The sequence below is a fragment of the Archocentrus centrarchus genome, unplaced genomic scaffold, assembly GCF_007364275.1.
Source record: "Archocentrus centrarchus isolate MPI-CPG fArcCen1 unplaced genomic scaffold, fArcCen1 scaffold_54_ctg1, whole genome shotgun sequence".
Taxonomy (NCBI): Eukaryota; Metazoa; Chordata; class Actinopteri; order Cichliformes; family Cichlidae; genus Archocentrus; species Archocentrus centrarchus.
In genome coordinates, this window is record NW_022060276.1 from 1,382,501 (window position 1) to 1,396,913 (window position 14,413).

General features: G+C 39.0%; 1 protein-coding gene across 1 annotated transcript in view; it reads left to right on the forward strand.

The window, feature by feature from the left end:
• Positions 1 to 14,413, forward strand: part of LOC115777456 (junctophilin-1-like) — a 95,099-nt gene that overhangs the window by 13,941 nt on the left and 66,745 nt on the right. The window contains exon 2 of the mRNA XM_030725362.1: positions 7,227 to 7,986. Coding sequence (XP_030581222.1) covers positions 7,227 to 7,986 — 760 coding nt within the window. The remainder of the gene's footprint in view (positions 1 to 7,226; positions 7,987 to 14,413) is intronic.

Sequence of the window (14,413 nt, forward strand, 5' to 3'; positions counted from 1 at the left end):
AACATGGAAACACAACCATCAGAGGTAGTAAAGGCGCAAAGGGGACAAAGCACAAGCTAACCTTGGACTGACCTTAATTGGATGGAGAGAGCGTCAAAACTGACAGCCATCTAGCATAATTTCTGCACTATCAGTAAGTAACAAAATGTGCTTACTTATTAATCCAACTGCATTTTTATATATCCTTATCGTGCTGCTGAGAAGTGGGATACTAGTTAAAGGTGGCATTCAGAGTATTTGTTATTGCTTTGTAGCCTGTAGCTTAGCTCAGTACCAGGGCTTTATCAGTGACGACCATCAGTGGTTAAAAAAATGGACGTAGCTTGTGGGTGTGAAGGCCACCAGGTGCCAAAAGCTGTGGTTGCAAAAAGCCTTCCAGTCCTATCTGTTTGTTAAGTGATGATTATCAACCCTATTTCCAGGTCCAAGCGTCTACTGCGCTGTTTGAGGCCATCATCATTTTAATGTGTTGTAATGCTTTGTCTTTTATTTAGTAGAAACAACTCGATCAAAGATGATAGTGGTCATTCTCAGCTTGTTTGGCTTTAGCGTAGCATATGTGCAGCACATCTTTAAGTTTTTAAAAACTCCCAGTGTCCCTGCACACCAAATAGCTGGACATTCCAAAAAAGATTCATTCCCAGGCCGACTAAGTGTGGACATGAAGCTTAGGAGCAGGACTTTTTCAGAGCAGGTAATTTAAACCACACACCAACATATTAATGACTAACCTTATTAATGTCTGACGTGACATTCTCCATGCTGACGTTTGGTCTATTTTCCTCCTGCCATGTGCTGGCATTTGTCTCTGCCCATCAGGGACCCTCATAATTTAACCCTCATCTTACATCTTTCCTGTGGTAATGTGTTTATATTAGCCTAACCATGGCTTTGTAGCTAGCCATCAGGTAACATGTCATTATAGGCTATGTCAGCTAGCCCACCTTCACTAACCTTCCAAACATCACTGCTATTTGGTTTTAGATTTTTGATTGTTTTTATTTTTTACGTTCAGTTATAGCAGAGCTGTAGGTTTTATTTTTAGAAAAATGTCATATCTATGTAAATGCTAGTGTCTCTAACTTTTAACTCCACTAGTCCTTGTAAATCGTCTTTTTCATAGATACCTAGATGGTAAAATTTTACCACAACTGGGAAACCAGCCAAATTGATCATTTTATTGGAGCTGAAAGAATCTGAACAGTTTTTAACTCTTAGTGGTGCCTCAGAGTTTGATTATTAGGAACCAAAGGAGCATTTAGCCCCAGAAATGGCCTATGATATCAGACTTAACGTCTACGGGAAAATAGCTTTCTGTCTTAACCTTTATACACTGCTGAGTTATCATAGTGAATAAAAAAATTGTTATCTTGGGTTTGTCCCAATTCAGGGGGTCCATCCTTCTAAGACTGCATTTAAAGGTCGATGAGGTCACAGCCAGGTTCGAAGGCACCTCCAAATGCAGCCTTCTTTTCCCTGGATTTGAAGGACAGGTTGGTTTTATCCTCTGTGGTCTAGCCTATCCCATGATTCATTGCAGAGTGAAGCCTGTTGTGGGAATGGCAGAGGAGAGCGGCCAAAAATATTACTGTTTCTGTGATACAAATTAAACTTATATGATGTAGATGTGCAAACTAAATATCTGCTGGATTTATCAAGCTGTCGCTTAATTGCAAAAGTTCTCCAATGTTTTGGGAGATGCTCTTTCCCATTGGTCTAACAGCCAGCTCACCTCTCCGGCTCACTTTACCCGGAGAGAACTCGACTCCGGCACATGTTCTCAGAACCCCGCTGGCTTTCAGTGCTGAGTGGAAGTTAAATACAGATATAATTCGGTGATGATATCTAATGGTTGATGTTTGGTTTACTTCAGTGTTTCATTTGTTCCTGAGCAAACTGATTTTGATTGAGATTAAACTTAAGCTTAATAACTGGATAGTTTTATTAACTTTAATGTCTCTCTGAAGCACAGTCAGCATATTTGGAAATGAATAATTAGCTCCTCTTTATTACTTGATTAAATTAACAGCAACAACAAAAAAGTTCAGGCTCCGTTTTAACAGCTTCTTTTCCACAGCTGTGCTTCACACTGCCATGGTCATAACAGGAGACACGCTGACATAAGGGCAGGAGGAGCAGGCGACATGGATATGAAGGCTACACCATCCCATTTAACAGTCCCTACATGGCCTACATAGACCAGGAAGGCCACAGCCTGAGAAGGATGCAGCCCCTGAACTGGGAGACATCCTTGGTCATACTGTTTCAAAATGGAGGTTTATCAGTTATATGAAACTCCTCATTGGCTGACGACTTGTCAATCACAAGCTGTTAGCCAATTAGTGGGCGTTTTCACAGTCAGATCCACTCCTCATCACATCTTTTTATTTTTTGCAACCAAGAGGCAGAAATGCTCATCTCGAGGCTTCCAAATGGACTTCAGAAACCAGTGGATGACCTCACAGTTGCTACGTCCATCTTTTACACCATCTGTGGCGGCTACTGTGGTGGAATTTGATTATACCTACCAAACTCTAAATAATCTACTTTAGCTGTGCAGTATTTTACATGTTACATGTTAAATGCAAAATGTGGTATAAAATTAGACCTTTTATATTTATTGCCAGCTGTCACAGATCCCAAACAACCTCCACACCAAGTTTGCTGTGGTTCTGCCTACACTGCCACATGGACTTGCAAAGGTGAAAAGCCTTTTTGTTTGTGTGAGGATAACCATGCAAACAGGCAGACATTTGAAGTGACAATCATCTTTATCTTCAGTGTGAACTGCAGTCATCATGAAATGGGTGAGATCAAAGTTACAACAATGTGCCATTTTAGCTTTTCAGACAATTTAAAACGAGGACAAGTGTGGTCCCACAAGCTGTGATGTGTGTATGATACTAACAGTGAAAAAAAAGTATTTTTTTAATGTTCTGTGGGTCATACCAGCAGCTCAGCCTGTGTTGATGCACCTGCTCCCATTACATGTGATCAAGAATTTTTTATAATTGTTAAAAGTATAAATGAATTCTGTTGTAACCTCATTTTGTGTTTGTATTCTCTGTAAGAGCTCTTTCACAGCCAGCTGAAATGCGTGTCGGAGACTCCGTGTTGGTCACAGCTGTGCTCCCTCAGAAGCTGTGACCATGACCCCCTGGATCACAGGACCTGTGATGATCCATGTGTGATGTGAGGTAAGTTTGAACTCTTGTAGGGTAAGACTATCAATAGTACATGAAAGCCTGAAGAAACTGTGTTATATTACATTTTTCTTTTTGTACAGGATAACCCCAGATTTGAAGGCTTGCTGAAACCATTCTTCAGGCCCAGTATATGAAAGTGGGGACAGGTCTTTGTGTACTACAGTCAGCACACCTACCTACCAGCACCTCTTTCCTGTTACAGTCACAGGATAACAGGATAAAGGTCACAACAAAAATGGGTTCAATAGTTTATAGGATGTCAGCTTAATCTTGAATATTTACTTTCTGTATGTTATGTTAAAAAAAGGAAACAGATGGTGTGATGAGATGAGAGCCCATACCACTGAAATTAAATGAAAGTAGAAACATTGTAATCAATTCAATTCAGTTTTATTCATATAGCACCAAATCACAACAAACAGTCGCCTCAAGGCGCTTTGTATTGTGGGTAAAGACCCTACAATAATACAGAGAAAACCCAACAGTCAAAACGACCCCCTATGAGCAGCACTTGGTGACAGTGGGAAGGAAAAACTCCCTTTTAACAGGAAGAAACCTCCAGCAGAACCAGGCTCAGGGAGGGGGGGTCATCTGCTGTGACCGGTTGGGCTGAGGGGAGGGAAAGACATGCTGTGGAAGAGAGCCAGAGATTAATAACAATTAATGATTAAATGCAGAGTGGAGTATAAACAAAGTAAATAAGGTGAATGAGAAACAGTGCATTATGTGAACCCCCCAGCAGCCTAGGCCTATAGCAGCATAACTAAGGGAGGGTTCAGGGTCACCTGATCCAGCCCTAACTATAAGCTTGATCATAAAGGAAAGTTTTAAGCCTAATCTTAAAAATAGAGAGGGTGTCTGTCTCCCGAATCCAAGCTGGGAGCTGGTTCCACAGAAGAGGCGCCTGAAAGCTGAAGGCTCTGCCTCCCATTCTACTCTTAAGTATCCTAGGAACCACAAGTAAGCCAGCAGTCTGAGAGCGAAGTGCTCTATTGGGGTGATATGGTACTATGAGGTCTTTGAGATAAGATGGTGCCTGATTATTCAAGACCTTGTAGGTGAGGAGAAGGATTTTAAATTCTATTCTAGATTTAACAGGGAGCCAATGAAGAGAAGCCAATATGGGAGAAATCTGCTCTCTCTTTCTAGTTCCTGTCAGTACTCTAGCTGCAGCATTTTGGATCAGCTGAAGGCTTTTCAGGAAGCTTTTAGGACAGCCTGATAATAATGAATTACAATAATCCAGCCTAGAAGTAATAAATGCATGAATGAGCTTTTCAGCATCACTCTGAGAAAGGATGTTTCTAATTTTAGAAATATTGTGCAAATGCAAAAAAGCGGTCCTACATATTTGTTTAATATGTGCATTGAAGGACATATCCTGGTCAAAAATGACTCCAAGATTTCTCACAGTGTTACTGGAGGCCAAAGTAATGCCATCCAGAGTAAGTATCTGGTGTGACACCATGTTTCTAAGATTTGTGGGGCCGAGTACAAGAACTTCAGTTTTATCTGAATTTAGAAGCAGGAAATTAGAGGTCATCCAGGCCTTAATGTCTTTAAAACATTCCTGCAGTTTAATTAATTGATGTGTGTCATCTGGCTTCATTGATAGGTAAAGCTGAGTATCATCTGCATAACAATGAAAATTGATGCAGTGCTTTCTAATAATACTGCCTAAGGGAAGCATGTATAATGTAAATAGAATTGGTCCTAGCACAGAACCCTGTGGAACTCCATAATTAACCTTAGTGTGTGAAGAAGACTCCCCATTTACATGAACAAATTGGAGTCTATGAGATAAATATGATTCAAACCACTGCAGTGCAGTACCTTTAATACCTATAGTTTGCTCTAATCTCTGTAATAAAATGTTATGGTCAACAGTATCAAAATCAGGTTGTATTATTTAAAAAAAAAAAAAAAACATTGTCAGCTCATTTGATGCACCCACCTACAACAGCAGTGCTCAGACAACTAGAAACTAGAAAATAATAGAAAATATTTTCTGTGTTTGTCATTTAAAAACATTCATCTCTATATTAGTGGAATAGAGGATGTCTGCTTGTCTAACATGTAGTACAATCTGAGAAATGTTTTTATGTCCTCACAGTGCTTCACCAATAGGAGGCTGCCACATGCTGCCTCACCTGCTTGGGGTCACTGTGATGTGAAAGTAGCTCACCTTTTTAAAGCACATGCCTTTCATAATGTTGCTTTTTAAGCATTTCATTACGTTGTGAAAATTTGTAATAAAAAAAGTTTGTGACTATAAAAGTAATGACAATAAGACAGTAATGTAACAATTGCTCTTGTAAACAGTGACAGAAGTAATGTGGCAGCAACACTTTCATGTGTCTCCAGAATGTGACTGCTGGGGCTTTTATTAGAAAATGCCAGGTCTCTGAAGCATCCATCGATGTGTGCGTGAATGTTACACAAAGTGCTTAGGCATAGATAAGTGTGTGATTGGAACTGCTCTGAGTGCTCAATGTGAGTAAAAGGGCGCTATATAAGCACCACTATCATTTACTTGCTGCTGATACTGCCATGTATGGGGTTTGAAAATCTGAAGATATTAAGTTATACTTTATTTTCCAGTTCCTGTAATAAAGCACAGAGTAAACATGTTAGTGTCATACAAGAATACACTCACAAAGGTTCATTCAAATGACAGTTCTGGTAATAAAAAAAAAGACTTAATTTATCCTAATATATGCACTCATCATAGCAGACTAAAGTGTCCTACATGTGTCATACTACAGCACAGCTTTTGGGGATATATTTGTGGTGGGCAGCCAAGCATTGCTCTTTAATCCTGACACATTTACCTGGTTATATGATAACTATGTTGTAGGTGAGCAGCCTCTTTGCCTCATTGCTTAATGATGACAGTTGTACAGTCAAATCTGCCGACACATCGGCTAAGTTATCATTTAATAAAAAACATTTACCTCTTCACTGAGCCTTTTTCTTTTGTAACTCTGCATTCTGTGTTGCCACAGAGTGATGTGGTGTGGCACAGCACTTGTGCTGTAAAGCCTTTGGAATTGGAAAGTTTTCTCTTGTACATTTAATAAAATGACTTTCATTCTTTTTTAATCAAAGGAGTTGTCATTGTTTTTTCTAATAGATTGATTAATTGTTGGAACAGTTGTTACCATTGGTCATATAATTTATTTTAAAATATTTTTGGGAAGCTTTCTTAAATTTTTCTCTGTATTAATTTATTTTAGTAGCCTATTACACTGTAAAATCAATAGCTATCCTGACTTACATATTAGTTAACGTTACTAGGTTATCAAAAATATGCTCGCATAACTTGTATTTATGAAGTAACATTTACTTCCAATATGAAAAGTGCAAAATACTTAGTGTTTAGAGTGAACATTACTTAATTTAGAGTTAAGCTTACTAGCAACACTAAGTAGCCAGCGTCACTCCCACTTCGCATTCAAAGAAGCAGCAAGCATGCGCAGGTTAGTCTCTCCCGTTCAGCAACTGAACAGTCCAGCCCATAGACCGCTGGCGTGGTGGTTAGCACTGCTGCTAACCAGCTCCCACAGTCCAAAGACATGACTTACTGGGGTTAGGTTAATTGGCCACTCTAAATTGCCCATAGGTGTGAATGGTTGTCTCTGTGTTGGCCCTGTGACTGCCTGGTGACCTGTACAGGGCGTACCCTGCCTCTCGCCCTAAACTCATGTATAAGTGTACTCTACAAAGGCAGCACTAGTTAGTACAACTTCAAATACATAGTTCTCTGTACTTTTTTTTTTTAATTAAGTGCAATCGGTTTACATGCTTTTTTAAAGTAATGATAACCAATTGTATTTTACAGTGTATCCATCCAGCTCATTAAACAAAGCTTTTCATCACTGACTATTGTACAGTGTAAGCTTGTGGTCATTACGTATAATGAGTTGAGTTATTCTGTGCTCATCATTCTCTCTGTGGTTGTTTTTTACAGTTCACCCACATTTTGTCTTTCCTCCCTCTTTCTCTGTGTTGTTGCCGTAGGCACGTATCAGGGTCAGTGGACTGGTGGCATGCGTCATGGCTATGGAGTACGTCAAAGTGTTCCTTATGGTATGGCTTCAGTCATCCACTCACCTCTACGAACCTCGCTGGCTTCTCTCCGCAGTGAGCAGAGTAACGGTACGGTATTGCGTGACAGCCTATCTGATAGCCCTGCTGGCACACGTGGTGGTTTTGTGCTCAACTTCCAATCAGATGGTGAAGGTTCTGAGAAGAGAAAGGGCCTTTTTCGCCGAGGCTCCCTTTTTGGCAGCCTTCAGCGACTACGCAAATCAGACTCACGCTCATCAATTTCTAGTAAGCGCAGTTCAGCACAAAGTGACACTGCTATGAGCCACATCAGTTCAAGCGATGCCAACTCTACCATCAGCTTTGGGGACGGAGACCCCGGTGATGACTACCTGCCTCTTGAAGACAATGTTGATGCTACCACCACTGAGTCGTACGTGGGTGAATGGAAAAATGACAAGCGCAGTGGCTTTGGTGTCTCTGAGCGCTCTAATGGCATGAAGTATGAAGGTGAGTGGTTGAACAATAAGCGCCATGGCTATGGCTGCACTATCTTTCCAAATGGGATGAAGGAAGAAGGGAAGTACAAGAACAATGTGCTGGTCCGGGGCATCAAGAATCACCTGATCCCGCTGAAGAACACCAAGACCAAACAAAAAGTAGATCGTGCTATCGAGGGAGCAGTGAGAGCAGCAGCCATCGCCAGAACCAAGGTTGAGATTGCCATCTCCAGGTAAAGCATCCTGTGAATGATAAGTTACATTTCATTCCGTTTTTCTTTATTATGGACATATGTTGGCTAATGTTAGATACTGTAAGGATTTTATCTATAATACTATCAATGCCTTATACTGCTTATCATTACCAACACTTCTCAATGCTGTTATTAATATTGTTACTAATACTACTTTGCATATTTTGGTTTGAAACAAATGTGTGTGTTTAATTCAGTTCAGTTCATTTCAATTCAATTTTATTTATATAGCACCAAATCACAACAAACAGTCGCCTCAAGGCGCTTTGTATTGTGGGTAAAGACCCTACAATAATACAGAGAAAACCCAGCAGTCAAAACGACCCCCTATGAGCAGCACTTGGTGACAGTGGGAAGGAAAAACTCCCTTTAACAGGAAGAAACCTCCAGCAGAACCAGGCTCAGGGAGGGGGGGTCATCTGCTGTGAGGGGGGAGAGCCAGAAAAATAATATAAATTAATGATTAAATGCAAAGTGGAGTATAAACAAAGTAAATAAGGTGAATGAGAAACAGTGCATTATGTGAACCCCCCAGCAGCCTAGGCCTATAGCAGCATAACTAAGGGAGGGTTCAGGGTCACCTGATCCAGCCCTAACTATAAGCTTGATCATAAAGGAAAGTTTTAAGCCTAATCTTAAAAATAGAGAGGGTGTCTGTCTCCCGAATCCAAGCTGGAAGCTGGTTCCACAGAAGAGGCGCCTGAAAGCTGAAGGCTCTGCCTCCCATTCTACTCTTAAGTATCCTAGGAACCACAAGTAAGCCAGCAGTCTGAGAGTGAAGCGCTCTGTTGGGATGATATGTTACTATGAGGTCTTTGAGATAAGATGGTGCCTGATTATTCAGACCTTGTATGTGAGGAGAAGAATTTTAAATTCTATTGTAGATCTAACAGGGAGCCAATGAAGAGAAGCCAGTATGGGAGAAATCTGCTCTCTCTTTCTAGTCCCTGTCAGTACTCTAGCTGCAGCATTTTGGATCAGCTGAAGGCTTTTCAGGGAGCTTTTAGGACAGCCTGATAATAATGAATTACAATAGTCCAGCCTAGAAGTAATAAATGCATGAATTAGCTTTTCAGCATCACTCTGAGAAAGGATGTTTCTAATTTTAGAAATATTGCGCAAATGCAAAAAAGTGGTCCTACATATCTGTTTAATATGTGCATTGAAGGACATATCCTGGTCAAAAATGACTCCAAGATTTCTCACAGTGTTACTGGAGGCCAAAGTAATGCCATCCAGAGTAAGTATCTGGTTAGACACCATGTTTCTAAGATTTGTGGGGCCGAGAACAAGAACTTCAGTTTTATCTGAATTTAAAAGCAGGAAATTAGAGGTCATCCAGGCCTTAATGTCTTTAAGACATTCCTGCAGTTTAATTAATTGATGTGTGTCATCTGGCTTCATTGATAGGTAAAGCTGAGTATCATCTGCATAACAATGAAAATTGATGCAGTGCTTTCTAATAATACTACCTAAGGGAAGCATGTATAATGTAAATAAAATTGGTCCTAGCACAGAACCCTGTGGAACTCCATAATTAACCTTAGTGTGTGGAGAAGACTCCCCATTTACATGAACAAATTGGAGTCTATTAGATAAATATGATTCAAACCACTGCAGTGCAGTACCTTTAATACCTATAGTATGCTCTAATCTCTGTAATAAAATGTTATAGTCAACAGTATCAAAAGCTGCACTGAGGTCCAACAGGACAAGAACAGAGATGAGTCCACTGTCAGAGGCTCTAAGAAGATCATTTGTAACCTTCACTAATGCTGTTTCTGTACTGTGATGAATTCTGAAACCTGACTGAAACTCTTCAAATAAACCGTTCCTCTGCAGATGATCAGTGAGCTGTTTTACAACTACTCTTTCAAGAGTCTTTGAGAGAAAAGGAAGGTTGGAGATTGGCCTATAATTAGCTAAGACAGCTGGGTCAAGTGATGGCTTTTTAAGCAGAGGTTTAATTACAGCCACCTTGAAGGCCTGTGGTACACAGCCAACTAATAAAGACTGATTGATCATTTTTAAGATTGAAGCATCAATAATTGGAAAGACTTCTTTGAACAGTCTAGTAGGAATGGGATCTAACAAACATGTTGCTGGTTTGGAGGAAGTAACTATTGAAGATAACTCTGAAAGATCAACTGGAGCAAAAGAGTCTCAACAAATACCAGCAGTGCTGAAAGCAGCCGAACATGAAGAATAATCTTTGAGATGGTTATGAATCATTTTTTCTCTAATGTCTAACATTTTATTTGTAAAGAAATCCATGAAGTCACTACTAGTTAACGTGAAAGGAATACTCGGCTCTACAGAGCTCTGACTCTTTGTCAGCCTGGCTACAGTGCTGAAAACAAACCTGGGGTTGTTCTTATTTTCTTCAATTAATGATGAATAGTAAGATGTCCTAGCTTTATGGAGGGCTTTTTTATAGAGCAACAAACTCTTTTTCCAGGCTAAATGAGCATCTTCTAATTTAGTGAGACGCCATTCCCTCTCCAGCTTTCGGGTTATCTGCTTTAAGCTGTGCGTTTGTGAATTATACCACGGAGTCAGGCACTTCTGATTTGAAGACAACCTTTGACACATTGCTAAGCTTACCAATGTTGTTTTTCCTCTGAACTTCATATGAAGCATATACAGTGAAAAAGCGTTTGCTCCTTTCCTGATTTTTTTGTTGTTGCATATTTTCAATATGTACATGTTTCAGATCATTAAACTAATTTTAATATAATACAAAGATAACCCAAGTAAATAAAAAATGCAGTTTTTAAGTGATGATTTCATTTATTAAGAGAAAAAAACCTTTAGTTAACCGTTAACCACATTTGTTCAGCTTTACTATCCAGGTCTCATTTCTGCCAGACTTGTTTAATCATCAAATCACTTAAGTAGAACCTTTCTGACAAAGTGAAGCAGGATAAAAGATCTCCAAAAACAACCCATCATGTTAGGATCTAATGAAACTCAAGAACAGATGAGGAACAAAGTCACTGACATCTATCAGTCTGGAAAGGGTTACAAAGGTTTTATGACTCCAGGAAACCATGGTGAGAGCCATTATCCCCAAATAGGAGGTCACAAAACCCCCAGAACAACATCTAAAAACATGCAGGCCACACTTTCCTCCATTCAGGTAGGTGTTCATGATTGAACAATCAGAAAAAGACTCAGTAAATCAGATGAGCCCCAAGACTGTTGGAAAAATATTCTGTGGACTGATGAGAAAAGTTGAACTTTACATCTGGTGTAAAACTAACAGAGCGTTTCATACAAAGGACGTCATACCCACAGCCAAACATGGACAACTTGCCATAATTGATGAATCCATGAATTGTGTTCTGTCAGGAAATCCTGAGGAATATCCAGCCATCAGCTCACACTCGGGCGATGAAGCAGGACAATGACCCGAGCACACCAGCAAGTCCACATCTGGATGGCTCCAAAAACAAAAACAAAATGGAGGTTTGGGAGTAGCCTCCAGTGTGGCTGAATTCCAATAATTCTGCAAAGAGTGGGCCAGTTTTCCTCTGCAGCAGGGTTATTATAGTTAACGAAAACGAACGAAATAACGAAAACTGAAATTGAAAAAACATTGTCGTTAACTGAAATAAATAAAAACTATAATTAAAAGGAAAAAACGATAACTAATTAAAACTGAATTGTGAGTTTACAAAACTAACTAAAACTAACTGAAATTATCGATAAGCTGACTTTCATTTACTTGTTTTTTTTTTTTTTTAAGCCTTGTGGATTGATATGAAATCATTGTTTCCGCTCTCCGAGTTTAAGCTGGGAGCGCCACAGGACAACTGTGTGTGTGAGTGCGCATGTGCGTGCGCTCACCGCGCTGGTCCGCAAAGTAATGGCTGCGGTCTGCCGAGAAAGCGGCAGAGTCCCGTATGGAGGTTCTTTGAGTACAAACACCTGCACACGACCACAAGGTAATTAACACTCACAATCCAGCTACACAAGCATAAATGTGGACATGAGGTCGGCAAGTTCCGTAGGTTGTGTACAGAGGCCGCAAAGACCCTGCAGGTTTAATTAGCAGCATCTAACCAAGCTAGCTCCAAAACAGAAGCAGCTTCAGGTGGTGAGAACATCAGGATGCAGCTGGATTTGAGCTTTGACTCCTTCAAAGAGTTTGTTTTTGTCAAACACCACATGTAGCTGTTGTTAATCTACTGCACTGATGCTGAAGTTTATTGTGGAGTTTATTGTAGAATTTATTGAGTTTGGGAGTTCATGTTTTTCTTTGTTTCTCCCTGTTGATGTTCATGTGTCTCCTTAATATTACACACATTTAGCATTTAGTCTTGTGAACAGTTGGTTGTTGACTATATTTCTTTAAACTGTATCTTTTGTCAAGTTTTCATTACACAATAGTCACTTTTGCGCCTTGAATCTTGCACCTGATTAGGTATGAAAATACTAAAACTAATACTGAAACTAACTAAAACTAAGCATGAAACCAAAAATAAAAACTAATAAAAACGAGAAAATCCACTCTGAAAACTAATTAAAACTAACTGAATTAGAGAAAAAAAGTAAAAACTAACTAAAACTAAACTATAATGTAAAATCCAAAACTATTATAACCCTGCTCTGCAGTGAGGTGAAAGACTAACTGCCATCACAGAGGCTCGATTGCAGTTGTTACTGCCTCTGGTGGCACAACCAGTTATTAGGTTTAGAGGGCAATTCATTTGAATTGAAGTGCTATGAGGCGGCTGTTTGTTTGGTGCTGTATAAATAAAATTGTATCAAATTTAATTTAATTTCTTTTCACACAGGGCCAAGTAAATTTTGGATAACTTAGATAATCTGAAACATGTAAGTATGACAAATATGCAAAAAAGATAAGAAATCAGGAAGGTGGAAATACTTTTTCACAGAAATATATGAGTGAGTTTAGTAGTGTGCCTCTCGTTATGAGTTGTGGTAATGCCCGTGCAGTTAAACGCTATGACCACTACAAAAACTACTACAATAACTAATTACAACCCATTTGAGTGAGTTACCAAGATGGTGAGCTCAGGTTTAGTGAAAGAAAACATTTTTCCTGTAATCACTTCTTAAAATCTTACTGGGAAAAAGCTGGAGGAAGTCCTTCATCAACCACCTGATCAACAAGCTCCAACACTGTAGCTGCTCCATCCACTACCATTGGTTTTACATGGTGAAAATCTACAATAAAACTACACAAGTTAAAATAAAATATGTGGATGAACTGTTAACTTAATATGGCACCATGTTTAAAATTGAATTGCAGGTATCTTGCTTGTCACAGTGATACCTGCAGCAAGCAGGGGTGAGTTTAAAAGGAGGCATGGGGGTGTATGAGACCGTATTTATTTCAAGGCTTTAGTAACATTATTTGCATATTTAGATTAATATAAATGAATTATATAACTGGAAGAAAATGTTTATATGTATTAATATTTTAAAATATAAAATGAAAAGTTGTACCCCAACCCCAGTAAAACTCTGAGCTCCTGAGCCACAGCTGGACACTGAATTATTATTAATTATTATCATTCTGATGAAGGAAGCATTGCATCAAAGCACAGGACAAATCTCTTAGCATGCTGAGATGCTCACGGTTTTCTTTGCAGTCACCACATCTCCTTAAAAGCCTTACAAACATTCACTCCTCCCATTCACTAGCACACTTAAAACATGGAGGTACACACACGTACAAAAACACATACACATAAACACACACCAAATTTACCTCATCTAGTAGATACAATACTGTCAGAACTCTGATGGAAGAAAGCCTTCCAAGAAAGCAGAGCAAAGCCTACTTCACTGTAAACCTTATTTCAGTATTATCTATACCTTACTTTGTATTTAAGAAAATGTTTTGTTCAAAACATCAGATTTTAATATGGCACATAAACACATTGAAAGGGTTTGGCTCTTTGGTAGAGGCTGCATGCAGTTAAACACTGGTTACCATTTTAGAAGTTCATTTTAAAATACCTGTTTTTCTCTTTTGAATATTTATTATTGCTCATTAGGACAACAGTATTTCTTATCCAATTACTCAATTGATGGTGAGCTGTCCTCACAACATGTGAGCCAGTATGCTGCTAGACAGCCAGCGAACAAAATGAAGATAGCTCCACACAAGGCTTGCTTTTCTTGTAACTAATGGAGGTTCTCTTTTAATATCTTTCTTTTTTCTTTCTTTCTTTTTTTTTGTAGCTAAAAATACAGAAATAAGAACAATGAATTACAAACTGTTACAAATATATACTGTGCTACATTCGGAAACACTTCGGAAACTAAAAACACACATATATAAATTCTATTTTATAATTATTTCGGCATATAAACTTAAATTGATGTGCTAGAACATTCACGAATACTCACAAAGACAAACGTTTTCCAAGGA